General features: G+C 43.4%; 1 protein-coding gene across 2 annotated transcripts in view; it reads left to right on the top strand.

The window, feature by feature from the left end:
- Window positions 1-16932, top strand: part of lrp1ab (low density lipoprotein receptor-related protein 1Ab) — a 194103-nt gene that overhangs the window by 139612 nt on the left and 37559 nt on the right. For both annotated transcript variants that reach the window (XM_080734198.1, XM_080734197.1), the window contains exons 47-59: window positions 109-228; window positions 317-430; window positions 2418-2567; window positions 2736-2858; window positions 3107-3223; window positions 3762-3890; window positions 5145-5273; window positions 6089-6229; window positions 6732-6919; window positions 13670-13853; window positions 14290-14375; window positions 14953-15072; window positions 15959-16146. In XM_080734198.1, coding sequence (XP_080590324.1) covers window positions 109-228; window positions 317-430; window positions 2418-2567; window positions 2736-2858; window positions 3107-3223; window positions 3762-3890; window positions 5145-5273; window positions 6089-6229; window positions 6732-6919; window positions 13670-13853; window positions 14290-14375; window positions 14953-15072; window positions 15959-16146 — 1789 coding nt within the window. The remainder of the gene's footprint in view (window positions 1-108; window positions 229-316; window positions 431-2417; window positions 2568-2735; window positions 2859-3106; window positions 3224-3761; window positions 3891-5144; window positions 5274-6088; window positions 6230-6731; window positions 6920-13669; window positions 13854-14289; window positions 14376-14952; window positions 15073-15958; window positions 16147-16932) is intronic.

Raw genomic sequence — 16932 nt, 5'->3', positions numbered from 1 at the left:
AATGCCTACAGAACCATAACCACTTAATCCCAAATTCTTTTGGTTAAGAAAAGAATTTGACACCTTAAACCTCACTATCCATATATATTAATCACTGCTCCTTCACAGCAAATCGCCTGTGTAAGAAAGGCTACAGACGCTGTATCAACGGCCGCTGCATTGGCCATCAGTTCTGGTGTGACGGCACAGACGACTGCGGCGACCACTCGGATGAGCTGCCCTGCAACAGTAAGATGACCTCTGTTTGCATTCCACTATGATGAGTGCACGTGTACAGTAAAGTGGAATTAACAACAACATTCTGTGCTTCCCACAGTGACTCTGTGCAAACCGGCGGAGTTCCAGTGCAAAGACGGAAGCTGTATCTCCAACTTCAGCCGCTGTGACCAGGTGGTCGACTGTGAGGACGCCAGCGATGAACTGAACTGCCGTAAGTGAGGCAGCTGCGACCATAAGAAACTTTTGTGAATTGTTTGCCTAGTGGTTTCTTTTCTAAATTGTTTGCGAGCGTCCCATTTTGTGGTCTCATTTTGTTCATAAGCGGTTTGCTAATGTGTATACAGCACCATACTGAACACTGCATGGGTTCAAAACCAGGCTCATACTGGGCTGCTGTGACACATTCTACCCGTTGTCCTGCGTCTGCTTCACAGTATCTATACCAGTAAGACTCCCTAATCGGGAGATAAGCGACCGTTGGTCGCTTATCTCCACAAATAGGCCAAAAGTTTGTTTTACCAATTATTACACTCTATGTGAACATTTACATCAACAAATCCCAAGTACTATGCAGAACGACCCATTTCAAGTTTTTAATGTACAACAATATTTAGAAAATAGGTCTACAAGCTGACAGTCCTCGTCCCTTATATTCCCATAGGTTATATGGAGATCTCAGTGTTTGTCAGTCCTTGTTCATTTATGCCCATATATGGACATCTCTATATCTACTGTAACAGTCCTTGTCCCTTTATGCCCATATATGGAGATCTCTTAACTGTAAGTCCTTGTCCCTTTTATGCCCATATATGGATATTCCTGATGTCATCAGTATATGAACATATATGGGCTTTCTGATATGCCCATATATGGAGATCTCTTAACTGTAAGCCCTTGTCCCTTTTATGCCCATATATGGATATCCCTGATGTCATCCGTATATGCCCATATATGGGCTTTCTAATATGCCCATATATGGAGATCTCTGTATCTCCATATATGGGTATAAAAGGATACTTCAGGTCTGACATCAGGTTTGTTTATATTGGGTTGCTAGGTTTGACATCACAAACTCTATGGGCCATCTGACCTAGAAATCTATATTTGGGCATAGATGACTCATCGTGACCTCATCACACGTCGACCGCACGTGTGACGTGCGGTCGACCGCACGTGTGACCGACGGACGGCCGGTGGAGGTTTTCATACTAAACTGCGACCTTACGGTCGCAATAATAGTAATTGCGACCGTCAGGGAGCAGTTTACTACCAGTAAGACTCCCTAATCGGGAGATAAGCGACCGTTGGTCGCTTATCTCCACAAATAGGCCAAAAGTTTGTTTTACCAATTATTACACTCTATGTGAACATTTACATCAACAAATCCCAAGTACTATGCAGAACGACCCATTTCAAGTTTTTAATGTACAACAATATTTAGAAAATAGGTCTACAAGCTGACAGTCCTCGTCCCTTATATTCCCATAGGTTATATGGAGATCTCAGTGTTTGTCAGTCCTTGTTCATTTATGCCCATATATGGACATCTCTATATCTACTGTAACAGGCCTTGTCCCTTTATGCCCATATATGGAGATCTCTTAACTGTAAGTCCTTGTCCCTTTTATGCCCATATATGGATATTCCTGATGTCATCAGTATATGAACATATATGGGCTTTCTGATATGCCCATATATGGAGATCTCTTAACTGTAAGCCCTTGTCCCTTTTATGCCCATATATGGATATCCCTGATGTCATCCGTATATGCCCATATATGGGCTTTCTAATATGCCCATATATGGAGATCTCTGTATCTCCATATGGGTATAAAAGGATACTTCAGGTCTGACATCAGGTTTGTTTATATTGGGTTGCTAGGTTTGACATCACAAACTCTATGGGCCATCTGACCTAGAAATCTATATTTGGGCATAGATGACTCATCGTGACCTCATCACACGTCGACCGCACGTGTGACGTGCGGTCGACCGCACGTGTGACCGACGGACAGCCGGTGGAGGTTTTCATACTAAACTGCGACCTTACGGTCGCAAGAATAATCTGATCCTGGGAGAGTGGACTTGTGAACATTACAACGATAACGTCGGAATGACTTTAATCTAAACAAACAAATAAATCAATCAATGTATTCCCATTAAGCAGTTGTACCCATTGTTATCTCTGTCTGTCACAGACGCGACCGACTGCGCTCGTTTCTTCCGTCTGGGAGTCAAGGGGGCGTCCTTCCAGAGCTGTGAGAAAACCACGCTCTGCTATCTGCCCTCCTGGGTGTGTGATGGGAACAACGACTGTGGAGACTTCTCAGATGAGAGGAACTGCCCAGGTTGGACACACACACACACACACACACACACACACACACACACACACACACACACACACATACACCTAGTTATCCCACGTTTTATCCGACTCTGCCCAGTTTCCACGGTGAACCGGTAAAAAGTTCTGACGTTGTAGGTGTTGTTGTTTTTCTACCCGTCTCGTACAGATAAGCGGAAGCTAAAGTGTCCGGTCAACTTCTTTGCCTGCCCCAGCGGTCGCTGCATCCCTATGAGCTGGACGTGCGATAAGGAGAACGACTGCGAGAACGGTGCCGACGAAACACACTGTGGTACGTCCTGACCGGTGGCCTTCGCTCGCCCAGCTCTGTTCAACCCCCGGACCTATGGGAAAACACATTTAAACTTGTTGCATTAAAGTCCTAAATAATAGCCGTTTTTCATCCTCATGTTTATTTACTCAGCAGAGGGGAAAAAGGAGTGGAAAAATTCTTGACCTTTAATTAACTAAGTTAGTTAATGCGAAAATAGAGTAATAAATGAAATGTTTTAAGCATGCTCCACTTGCTGTCGTTGGCAGACAAGTTTTGCACATCCACCCAGTTTGAGTGTGGGAACCACCGCTGCATCTCCAGCCACTGGGTGTGTGACGGCTCTGACGACTGTGGTGACGGCTCTGATGAGGACCAGAAGTGCAGTGAGTGGAACTCTTTTTCACGGCCATCTCGTTTCCACTCAATTCATTCACTAAAGCTAGTGGTGGAAAAAGTACTAAATTGTTTTACATAAGTAAAACCACCAATACTGTAATGTAGATACCGGTATACTCTGTTACAACTATTCAAAATGTACCAAAATCAGAAAGTACTCATTATGCAGAATGTCCCATTTCAAGGTTTCAAATGTATACAAATCATTAATAAAATAGCAGATCTACCATCTGCTATTGCGTCGTGAGCTTGTAGATCTGCTATTTTCACATGGCCAAAATGTATATAGGGCTGAAGTGGGTCAATATCAACAAAGTAACAAGGTAAACTAAGTTTTCAAATAATTGTAGTGGAGTAAAAGTACAATATTTGCCTCTGATGTGGGGGAGTAGAAGTAAAAGTACTGAAAACCGGAAATACTCCAAAATACCTCAAAAGTCAGTGGACATCACGTATAATAATACCTCTGGCTTTGCGATTCTATTGCCATTAATTGAACTGATTGGAACTGATCTGTCGTCACAGAGTCCAAGACATGCAGCCCAGAGGCCTTCCAGTGTCCTGGCTCTCACATGTGCGTCCCCCAGCGCTGGAAGTGTGACGGGGACAAAGACTGTCCCGACGGGGCGGACGAGAGCGTCAAGGCTGGCTGCAGTAAGTGGGGACAGTTTGTTTGATTGATTGAACACTTCAGGGGTCTTCAACGTTTTCAGGCCAAGGACCCCTTAGTTGAGACCTTGTCATAGATTCCATATCGTTTCATAGTTTGACAGCACAATCATCAGTGTATTTTGGATTCAACGTTTTCAGGCCAAGGACCCCTTAGTTGAGAGAGAGATGAAGAGAGATTCCATATCGTTTCATTGTTTGACAGCACAATCATCAGTGTATTTTGGATTCATGTCAGTTTGTGTTTTCAGATATTTAACCACTTGAACTGTCAACACTTCTCCCCTCTACAGCAAACCTCTTTGTCGAAAATGGCCGATCTACAAGCTCACAACGCCTCACAGCGCGAGGCGTTGTGGGCTTGTAGATCTGCTATTTTTGGCTAAAGTTCTCAGAATCTAGTTAAGAATCTGGCTAAAAAGGAGATTTTATTATTTTCTTTCTATCACACAAAGATTTGGAGGAACCCCTGTAGTAACTCTGAGGACCCCCTGTTGAAGAACCTTTGAATACTTTATTTGACAGGAATGCAAACAGCACGAATATAGTAAAAAAAAAGTTGTTGGGGTCTTGTTTCCATCGGGGTTCTTTGTAGGGATGCCCCATGTTATGGGGGTGATCATTACCTCCTCCTTTGGCCCCCTAAAAGGTGGATTTTCAGGCCTGTTTTACTTTTAAAGGAAGCCAGTGAACCTGAATTTGTTTTAAGGGATGGGTCAGGGCATCCCACACCTGGGTGTCAAGCGGCACCCAGCGCTCTGTGGATTTGTCTATCCACCTGTTTCTGTGGGAATTTACTGTAGAATTATGTGTGAGACACATCCGGAGAACAGCTGACATACAAGCTCATGTCATGTCGCAGATGTCAAGCGTTGTGAGCTTGTAGATCACACTCGGCTCGGCTTGGCTGCGGCGCCGGAACTGCCGCCCACCTTCTGCACAACGCACGATGGGACGTTGGAAACTTGTGGACAGGGCAGCTGTGACACAAACCAAATGTGTGGGGAATTTGGAAATTGGCATAACGACAACATTTTGAGAAATAAGGTGGGGGTGGGGGGAAAACAATAAGTATAGCAATGAACAAAATGTGTGTGTTCTTCCATTATAGAAATTCATAATCAGCCCCCGGTAGGAAATTGTGCAGGGTTAAAAATGCCAGCTCCCTTGTTGTTTCAGAAGCATGGTACAGTATGTACAGTATATCCATTAACCCAGTTTCTCCCCTCCCTCCCTCAGTGTATACCAACAGCACATGCGACTCGGAGAACGAGTTCATGTGCCAGAACAGACAATGCATCCCCAAGCACTTCGTGTGCGATCACGACATCGACTGCTCCGACGGCTCCGACGAGTCTCCAGAGTGCGGTGAGTGGATACGATGATGATGATGATGATGATGATGACGACGCCTTGTTGGGGAGGTGGAAATTATTGTGATATATTTATCCAGTGTCCCAGTGGGTCCACATGCAGCTACCTGCTGTGAGAATAATGCCTAATATACATTATACGCTTGTCATATTGGTTATGTGTGTGTGTGTGTGTGTGTGGGTGTGGGTGTGGGTGTGGGTGTGTATTTTTGACACAGACAGCAATATATTTTTGGGTAAAATCACACAAAAATAAATGCTGGCATTGTTTAGTCTAAAGCCATCCACACCTAGCACTACAGTTATAGCTACAGTATAAATATATTGTTTTAAAAATCTTAACTCGAGTGGATGGCAGAGTTTGATTGATTACTTGAATACTTTATTAACAATTTGCAAATAGCAGAGTGGAACGATTATACAATGGTGCTGAGAGAATAACACAAAAGGGATTGTTTCCATTGTAGTCCTGCGTATTCAATTCATCAAGGTATTTAAAGACATAATATATAATAATATACCAGACCTCATCAACACTAGTAGCAATAAAATGTATACAGTAGTACAATCAACAGTTTGGGTGCGGGGGGCGGGGTAATCTCTGGTGTTAAGCTTAGACTTTCACAGGACCAGTTACTGATTGCAGACAGATGCTCTTTTATGGCGGTTTTAAGTCTACTATAAAGATGACACTGGCGAACGATACAGTTACAGCCACAGTGCTTTCATTGCCTTGGTGTGGACAGACCTTTAATCAGGCTTAAACGTCCAAATGCTATCTCTCCCTCTCTCTCTCTCTGTCTCCTGCAGAGTACCCCACGTGCGGCCCGGAGGAGTTCCGCTGTGCCAACGGCCGCTGTCTCAACCAGAAGAACTGGGAGTGCGATGGAGAGTTTGACTGTCATGACCGCTCTGATGAAGCACCCAAGAACCCTCGTTGCACCGACTCAGGTCACTGTTAACTGCAGTTTGCTCTCTCTCTCTACAGCACATTTACACTGTTCGTTTAAAAAGGGGGATGACACCCATAGGCTTGAGTTTGTTTTCCGGTTGCAGCTAATACAATTTATCATGGTGGGTTAGATGTAGGTGTGCCAATGTGCAAGCGTTAACAAAACTATTACAACATACTAGCCCATCATGTTTTTACCCCTCTGCAGTTTTTTATTTTGTAAAGGAAAACAAACTACACGATTGGCTTAAAGTGTTTTTCTTGCCCATTTAAACCACAAGAGTCTAAAAATGGACTCGACTCTCAAGTTAAATTGGCACTCAGGATTTTGTAGCGTACAATCCTATACCTTTTTTTATGACTTTACCACTAATTGCGTGAGTTTGTCTGCTAATTCTGGTCACTTCTTAAAAAGACCAGGATAAAAAAAAGGCCATGGGGCTACCCTCCACCCAGGGAAGACGTCTCACTTGTGCAATCATTTTTTCCTTCTAATTACAGAGAGGAAGTGCAATGAATCAGCCTTTATGTGCCGTAACGGGAAGTGCTTGAACGAGACGCTGCTGTGCGACCGCAATGATGACTGTGGCGACGGCTCTGATGAGCTCAACTGCTTCATCAACGAGTGTCTCAACAGCAAGCAGAGCGGCTGCTCGCAGCTCTGCGACGACCTCAAGATCGGATTCAAGGTCAGCTGGGTTTTAGATCAGTGTTTCTCAAACTTGAAAATGTCAATGTCTCCCCTTAACCCTGACAGATTCATTTGGTTCCATTTAACCCTGACGGGTTCATTTGGTTCCATTTGTACACTGTCAGAGTTACAGACTTGTATGGGTCAATTTAGGCCCCCTTAAAGGAACCCACAGAGTCCCTGGAATCCACTTTGAGAACCACTGGTTTAGTTATCGTGTCATTTACTCTGTGTTGTAGCTTAATTGTAGTTCATTGGCATTTTTTTCTTGTTAACCCTATATATTTCATTCTCCCGGGTCCCTCAGGGATCTACTGTACAGACTTGGTCCCCTCCTTTTTCCCCCTCCGTAGCGAATCTCTTTGCCGAAAATAGCCGATCGACAAGCTCACAACGCGTCGCTGATGTTTGCCTATTACGTCCGCCCAGAATAGGGACGCTAGGTTTCATGTGGTTATAAGAAGCAGTGCTTATAAGGCATGCAGCTATTGCTGATGTGGTCCATGTCCCCTCCAGAAGGCTCCAAAGATGTGCAGTTGGTTAGACATGACTTCATGTGCCAGTTGATGGTGTAGCCATTTGGGCACACACCTCTGTGGTTAGATGTTTCCATGGCTAGACTGTTCCAATCCAACCCCACCTGAAGACTCTAGCTCTAGTGCCAGAAGAATACTAGGCTGGTCATCATTCCATTTTTAAGGCGTGGCTCTGTAGGAGGTGAGACGTCTGTCTATGACGTGCGTGTGCTTTTCTGGGTCTTAATCTCACAAACCGCTGGAACGATCAGCACCAAATTAGTCCAGTCATTTTAGGCCAAAATTTGTCCAAACCTAGAACAAATTGCAATAGTAGCAAACTCAACTGATTTTGTATCCTCAATATGTCCTTAGTGAGGGAAAAAAAGTCCCAAGGAATCCCACCGGGGCAAATGTGTTTTTTTCATTGTTTTGTTACCCCTATGACACCTACTCGATTGCTGGCAGGATCACTGACGACACTGTATTTCAGAGATTGTGGCGCGCTCAGATTTTGAGGTAGCTCAAAAGTAAAGATAGCATTTGATTCAAGACAATCTCAGGTTTCCAATGGGCCCATTCATGTCATGTTAGCTCATTGGGAAGAGGGCTAAATACCTAATGATTCAAAGTTAGATGATTTTTTTGGCGAGAGAAATATGGACATCATCATTTTTCAAATGGTCCCGTGACCTTCCACCTCAATATATGTTACTGGAAATGGGTTCCATGGGTGCCTACAAGCCTCCCCTATACAGACATACCAGATTTATGCTAATCCCATGCAGTTTTTGGCAAGATTCATATAGTGTTTTGCAGGCTGTACAAATTAGTCCAGTCATTTTAGGCCAAAATTAGGCCAAACCTAGAACAAATTGCAATAGTAGAAAACTCAACTGATTTTGTATCCTCAATATGTCCTTAGTGAGGGAAAAAAAGTCCCAAGGAATCCCACCGGGGCAAAGTTTTGAAAACGACCTATCTACCTTCACTTACTATACACTACAACAGTGCTACTCAACCCGCGGCCCGCGGGCCGCATGCGGCCCTTTCCGCATGTCTGTGCGGCCCGTCATGATCATGCCAAAAAAAATATGATTTTTCTAAGCCTGTCAAAGTTAACGCGAAACGCGGTGATGTTTGACCCTCAGTGCACTCCGTAGTTAGGGATAAGAGTCAGGAAGCGAATGCAGTAGCAGTGCAGAGATGCAGGCGGCTACACTAGAGCTACAGTACAACGAGACAGTCAGACAGACAAATATGCGGAGATTTTGCAGCAGACAACCACAGTCGGGCTCACTGGAGCGGAGACGCATGACGGTCGTGCGATATGAACGGCCGCGAATCCCGCGATCGTCATGTTTCAGGCTAATGAAGACCTAGCCCTTGTCTCCGCTGCTTGTCTCTCCCTCTGCGACTCCGCCAGTCAGCTCCGACTATAACTCTATGGCACCGACAGTGCAAGCATTCCAACAGATCGCGCTGCAGCCAAGGAACTATGCTTATTAACACAAATCTCCTCCAACGAGCTGTTGTGTTTTACAAAGCTCAAAGCATCAAACTGTTTTACAAGTACAGTGCATCTGAGGGGGAGTTGAACTGTACTTGAGTTATTTTTCCATACAATAACTCTCTTCACCAAAAATAGCCGATCTACAAGCTCACAATGCATCTTGTGGTGAGCTTGTAGATCGGCTATTTTTGGTGAATGTCCCCCAAGAATAGGGATGCTGGGGTTTGAGTGATTGAATAATAAGTATAAACGTTTATTTATTTTAAATCTGTCCTATTAATGAAAAGGAGTGTTAGTGGCATGAGAAAACATACCTTTACATTGCCAAAGTTCACTAGCCTTGCATACCCAGACACAGGGGAGGTTACAAAAAGGTTGAACCAGAACTGTTCATTTTCACTTCACATTTTGTGAATAAAGCCTAATTTGATATAAAATTCAAATGTCATCAATTTCATCATTCCATCCATGAAAATCTTTTGGTTCAATGAGGTTTGGCCTGGCTTATGGAAATGTGGCTGTTTTCTGTGCGTTTCCTTAATTATTAGACTGTGTACTGTACAAAATCAATGTAAACGTCCAAAATAGGACCGTCATTTTTAGCTTGCGGCCCTTTGGACTTTTGGTATTTTGCTGAGTGGCCCCTGAGCCATCTCAAGTTGAGTAGCCCTGCACTACAATATAAAGGAAAAAATGACTGAAAAAAAAAATCTGCTTTAAGTGGGATGTGAGGGGTCAAACTAGGGGTTTGTCATCATGCTGAATCCATTGCAGGCATTTGTTTTGCACAAAAAACATTCTGTGGGCTAGAAATGGCCTTAGAAAACAATACACATATGGGTGCGTTTTCATGTTAGTCGGAGGCCTTAGGGTTTTTTTTTTCTCGTGCTAATCAGTCTAAAAGTTCAAAATTTTGCACAGATGTAGCTCAGGGCATGCTCTAATGATTTAGCTAGGGCGCCCGAGTCTGCGACCTTCGGGGTCACCACAGCACCAACAAAACTCTGAAAAGTCACTTTTCATCACTAAAGTCGATGGGAGCCCAACTTGAGCTACATCTGTGCAAAATTTTGAACTTTTAGACTGATTAGCACGAGAAAAGAAAACCCTAAGGCCTCCGACTAACATGAAAACGCACCCATACGTGTATTGTTTTCTAAGGCCATTTCTAGCCCACAGAATGTTTTTTGTGCAAAACAAATGCCTGCAATGGATTCAGCATGATGACAAACCCCTAGTTAGACCCCTCACATCCCACTTAAAGCAGGTTTTTTTTCAGTCATTTTTTCCTTTATATTGTAGTGTATAGTAAGTGAAGAGATAGGTCGTTTTCAAAACTTTGCCCCGGTGGGATTCCTTGGGACTTTTTTTCCCTCACTAAGGACATAATGAGGATACAAAATCAGTTGAGTTTGCTACTATTGCAATTTGTTCTAGGTCTAACCCTAAAATGACTGGACTAAATCTCTTGTGCATGCTGCCAGTAGGTCCATTTCTTTTCCATCTTTCTTACAGTATATACAGTACATATTTATTAAATCACATTTTATGCTGGTCGGTGGTGGTTACTTCAGATGTATAGCTCATTTATTAGCCCAAATATGGGGTGAGTATGTCATAGATACGCCATATGAACACATGAACTCCATATGAGAGCCAAACCATTATTAGACCCTGTTTTGTTTCTGTATGTCCTGCAACAGTATCCTAAGCAAACACATTTTTTCTCCAGTTGTCCATTACCGGATTAAATGGCAAAACTAGTTATGTTGCAGTATACAGACAGACAGGCATCCCGACCCCGGCTTCAGTTGTTTGGCGGCACATTTTTTATCAATGGTGAGTTTAGGAGAAAGGGTTTTGGTGAACCCACAGCTCTGAGGCATGTGGTTATGTAAGACAATTAAAGCCATGTGTTTTGGGTCTCATTCTTGAAAGTAGGAGGCCAGTCTCAGAACAGTCTGAACTCTTTGTGAACCTCCGCGGCGGTGCTGTTATCGCTGTGCTCAGGCCTTCTTTTCAAAAAGAGGGAGAACCTTGAATACAGTATGTACTGTGAAGGCTCCTGCACACCTTATGTCTGACTTGGGTGCCGGCTACACGGAGCTGGATATTTCTGAAGCTAGACATTTGCTAGACATTTTTTTGTGCGGTTGGGGCTCGCAAGCCACACAAAGCTGGATATTTTGGCCGCGAAGCTGGATATTTTTGAAACCGGATAAATAAGTGGAGACATTGAAAAATATCCGATTCACTGGATCCGTGTAGACATGGAACCCGGATATCTCTGAGGACTTTACTGTGTGTGCTTGTCCCCCTAGTGGAGGTCTGGGGACTAAGATTATTTTAGACCTAGATATCTTTGTCGTGTGGACCTAGATATTCTTGCCAGACCCATGAAATGGGTAGGCCTACATAAGCAAATGTCGGTCTGTCTGTCCGGGTTTTCTATATAAAGGGTATATATGATGATGACATGATGATGACATGCCTACAAAAGGCATGATGTCATAAATGATGATGACAGACAGGGGGTCTGGCACAACCAGGTTGACCTGGTCTAGTTCTATGTGGATATCTGAAAAACCGGGATTTATGAAATATCCAGCTCCGTCTGGCCTAGGCCTTGGTTGCATAGACATAATATATGTATGCGCTGCAATGGCCTCTGGGATTTGTAGGTCAACCCCACCGCCATATTGGCTGGGGCACCTTGCCATTGATTGATTGAATACTTTATTAGTCAGAAGTGTAAACAGTAGGAGTACAGTCATACACTTGGTCTAAAAGGATATTAAACACAAATTTCCATTGAGGTCCTATGTATTCAATTCACCAACGTAGCATAAAATGAACACCGAAATACAATATTGTCTACAATTTTGCACCAAAGCACAACTACAGTAAGCTTAAATCAGACTTGATGTGTCTTGTAGACAGGTGCGTAGGAGCAAATGTCGTAGGCGAGAGAAGAATGTATTTGTACAAAATGTCTCGGTTCTTAGACCTCCTTTGGGTGGGTAAATAAATAAATATATATATTTTTTAATGTGGTGAAGGTCTAAGGAACTAAACTTTGTTCGCGGCTGTGTGTGGGAGTCCTCGAAGGTTGAGAGCGATCTAGTTACGGGGATGTGGGAATGGTGAGACGTCTGGGGAAATGAGTTTCGTGTCAAACTGATCCATATCCTCCGAAATGATGTGCCACGGTGTTGGTTTCCTCCAAGTACAGCGTAAAGCCTTGGCGTCCCTATTCTGGGGTCAACATTCTGCAAAAACAGCTTACAATGTTTCGCTTGAGCTTTTAGATTGGCTATTTTCACCAAAGAGATTTGGTGTCGAGGGAAAAGGGAGGGTTCCTAACATACTGTAGACCTGGGGTCTTCAACGTTTTCAGGCCAAGGACCCCTTAGCTGAGAGAGTGATAAAGCAGGGACCCCCACTACATATTGTATAAAATTGTGTTGGAGATTTCTTAGACAGTTTGACAGCACTATCATCAGTGTAGGTTGTTGGTCTAATGTGTATTTATAGACATTTAACCACTTGAATTATCAATCCTTAGTCTGACTGCTCTTTATTCCCTCCACACCTGACCAAACCTCTGCGAGGCGTTGTGAGCTTGTAGATCGGCTATTCTTGGCTAATGTTCCACACATAATAAGGATACTAGGGTTCAAGTGGTAGTGTAGAGAAAAAAAAGGTTCTTATCACACAGAGATTTGGAGGACCCCCTGTAGTAACTCTGAGGACCCCCTAGGGTCCCATGCTGTAGACCCCTGGGGGACTCCGGGCAATGAGGTATATACTGTAAGGTTTAACTTGCTTACTCTGAAATGTTAAAATGACCTCATAAGCTATGTATTTTATAGATAATGTTAAGCAGTATTTACAATCCTACATCATAGCACAGTATATTGTCTCTGTTGGGTGGAAGCTGTCCAAAACTGTTACTTTTCAGGATTCACATTACAAAATAGCAAAAGTAACAGATCCACAAGCTCAAAAGCGTCTATCTTGCAGATCTGCTACTTTTGATGCTTCTGTGTGACACTGTAGTATGATTAAGTAGGGCATCAATTCACGAAAAAACACACGTTAGAAGAATATGGAGATAAGAGGTTTCTGCCCGACAGCAACGATATACCAGTGTATGTGACGTGTGTGTGTGTACCACGGTGTCTTTCAATACATTGGCATTAAGTTAAGCTACTATGCACAAGGCGAAGTGTCGGCTCAAATAATTGGGCTAGTAGTTATTATGAGAGCAGCCAACAGATTATGGCTTGTAATCAAGGATAGCTTTTAATGTGTCCTGTGGAAAAACGAAGTGCATTCCATTTAGTTTTCCACACTTTTTGATCTCCTTTGGCGTTTATTCACTCTTAACGCGTAAGCCAACTCAATCAATCCTATTAACAGCTATTTACAGAGCCTATTTGAGTTTGGCTGACGCTTGACTTTGTTGCCGTTTCAAGATAAACTATCCAAGTTAAGTTTGAGTCCAATCCGCTATATATATATTGGGCATGGCATCTGTGTTGGGTTTTTGGTGCAAGGAAAAGCAGACTTTCTGTCAGATTGTCTGTCTTCAAAAAGTTTGGAGGTAGGCGGCTGTCGGGAGATAGGTGTCAGAAGCAGAACTCAGAGTTCTCTGACTCAAATAAGTCCAGATTGGCTGTTGTGAGAAGCTCTCTGTGCTCTTACTTGGGCCCCACAGTGCAGGTGTCATCCTGGCTTCCAGCTGAAGAGGGATGGGAAGACGTGTGTGGATATAGACGAGTGCACCACCAGCTACCCCTGCACGCAGCGCTGCATCAACACGCATGGAAGCTTCCACTGTCTCTGCGTGGACGGCTTTGAACTCAACCCCAATGACCCCACTGTCTGCAAGTCAACATCTGGTAAGGCACAGCACACATCTGTGTGTGTGTGTGTGTGTGTGGGGGGGGGGGGGGGGGGGGATTTGGGCGCATTCCTGTCAAAGGCATTTAGGACACATTATGGACAATAAACCAGTTCAATAAAATTGGTGTCCACAATGTTATTTTACAGCAGTTTCTTAAGGTTAACCATATAAGCCCTTTATACTTATAGTGTATACGTTATAGTGTACAGTATGATGCTCTTAAAAGCATTATGAGCTTGTAATGTTGAGCTTGCAATGTTTGAAAACCTTTGAAAATGTTTGCCTGTAATGATAAAAAGAAATTACCCAAAATGGTTAATATACTTGATAAGGTTGGGCATCTACAGTTGTCTTTATGTTAAGGTTAGGGTTAGATGTGTTTATGAGTGCATGTTTTGTTGACTAGTATTGTCTTCTGTCTTTGATTATAGAGGAGGAGCCATACCTGATCTTTGCCAACCGTTACTACCTTAGGAAGCTCAACCTGGACGGCACCAACTACACTCTGATCAAACAGGTAAAGAATAAGTATCATCTTGCATATCAACCAGTGGTGGAAAAAGTACTAGAAGAAAAAGTATCAATACTGCAATGTGGAAATACTCTGTAACAAGTACAAGTCTGGTATTGCCGCATGTCACTCCCCATCTCTCTCCCCATTTCCAGTCTACTGTCCTATCATCATCAATAAAGGGATAAAAAGCCCAAAAAACTCTTAAAAATCTTTAAGAAAATAGCCGTTCTACCGGCTCACAAAGTGGCGCTTTATGAGCTTCCAGGTCTGCTATTTTTAATTGGCCGTAATATGTAGGTATTAATAATCAAAATCTACAAAGTAACTCAATTTTCAAATAATTGTAGTGGAGTAAAAGTACAATATTTGCCACTGAGATGTACAGTAGTGGAGTAGGAGTAGAAATAAAAGTATTGAAAATTGGAATTACTCCAGTAAAGTAAAAGTTCCTGAAGGCTTACTCGAGTACAGTACTTGATTAAACATGTTTAACTACTTTTCCACCACTGATATCAACCAGGTAAAAGTGTGTCTGTGTTGTATGATGTTTATGAATTGCCTCTCATCTGCTTGTCGTCAGGGTCTGAACAACGCGGTGGCGCTGGACTTCCATTATGCAGAGCAGATGATCTACTGGACAGATGTGACCACTCAGGGCAGCATGATCCGTCGCATGCACATGAACGGCAGCAACGTGGAGGTCAGCACACGGACAGAGTGTCCATTTTCCTGCGTCACTGCTCAGGACACGCAATGCCACACGTGTGACAAAGTTGTAATGTGGATGGAATACTAGTCACTCTTTATAAAGCAGCAGTATATAGTGTCCGACCGATAGGCATTTTTTGTGTCCGATTCGATAACCGATTTGAGAGAGGGGACAGTCACCAATAACCGATATGCAACCGATATATGTATGCATAATGAGAACAGGCCTTTTTCTGTGTGTATTGTGCAAAGATTTTGCCCCAATATGATTATGCAAAGGTACAGTAACAGTAGTACTAGACAGCTGCTTTCTTAAACCGATGTCTTTATTAAAGACTTAACTTTTTACTCGTCAGTCAAGTTGTCTGAGAAAAAGAGAGAGTATGTCCAACTGCCTGTTTTACTGCGTGATATAATGACTGTGAGGACAAGCCAGGCTTGTTACAAGCATTCATCACACATGTGCTGATATTTGAATAATTTTTAAAACTTTTCTTTCGGGGAGACATTTCACCGATACGATATGATCCCATATGACCAAATAAGGGCATATCGGAGCCCGATATATCGGTCGGACATTAGCAGTATAGCACCTTATGTATTTTAGCCTTGGTACAGCTGGTACTAAAGGGTTAAAGAGGTTGCCTTAATGAGAAGGGGCAATCCACCACAACAACACTGACTGAATCCAAAGATTTGCACAAATTTCACGATTTTTCTAAAATAGCAAATCTAAAAGCTCATAACGCAGCACGAAGTGACGCGCTATGAGCTTTTTAGGTCTGCTATTTTTTAATAACCCTTATAAAATGTGGTTAAAGTGGTTACGCAGATGCTTTCCCTAACACAACAAGTGTGTGGTTGACCTATTCTGGCAGGTGCTGCACCGAACCTCCCTCAGCAACCCAGATGGCTTGGCGGTGGACTGGGTGGGGGGGAACCTGTACTGGTGTGACAAAGGCAGGGACACCATCGAGGTGTCCAAGCTCAACGGCGCCTACCGGACGGTCCTGGTCAACACTGGTCTGAGGGAACCACGCGCTGTGGCCGTGGACGTACGATATGGGTGAGGAACTCACAACATGGTTCATTTTACGGTTATGCCAGGTGGAGCGAGTGTAGTGTGTGGTGTGTGTACTGTACTGGCGGTTTGGGTATTTTTCGGTAGTTTTATCCAAGTAAGTCTAGAATTCTTTAAATAGAACTACAATCCTCTTATCCCTGCCTGTACTATCCTCATCATCATACTATAAAATGAGGAAACCTCTCATTTCAAATGTTCAACTCAGGTTGATAAATCGATCTGATCTGAACTTGCACATTGGCATCATCGACCATTGGCAAATGCAGGGAGTACGAAAGCCAATTCTTCACTTTTCCCAAATTTAAGCCATTTATTAACATTTCTGTGAACTCTCACTCTATTAGACTGCTGTGGGTGGAGATGGGGGAGTGACTCAAGGGAGCAATGACAGGGTTAATTGATCGGCAGATGTTTCCAATTGTGTACCTGGGCTCAGGGCCATAGACGTAGAGGCGTGTAGCCTCATTGGCCACTGGGCCGAACGTCAACGCCAACCCCATATTATGTAGGACAGCTTGCCATAACTCCACTGCATCACTGTGATGTCATGGGAACCAAATCCCCTTTATTGCCATATATGGAGATCCCTGTGATTCCAGGGGAACCAAATCCCTTTGACCAGATGGCCAAGACATGGCGCGACCTCGCCCTTTTGCCCTTAGGTGTCTTACTGGTATTATATATCTAAGTACCTGAATTATTGAATGGATTCTTTTATTTTGGGACGGTTCTGGGATGTTGGTGAAAAGGTTAGTCTGGAGCCCTACT

Source organism: Nannobrachium achirus (genome assembly GCF_963921795.1).
Source record: "Nannobrachium achirus genome assembly, chromosome: 9".
Classification (NCBI taxonomy): domain Eukaryota; kingdom Metazoa; phylum Chordata; class Actinopteri; order Myctophiformes; family Myctophidae; genus Nannobrachium; species Nannobrachium achirus.
This window is presented reverse-complemented; position numbering and strand designations above follow the sequence as displayed.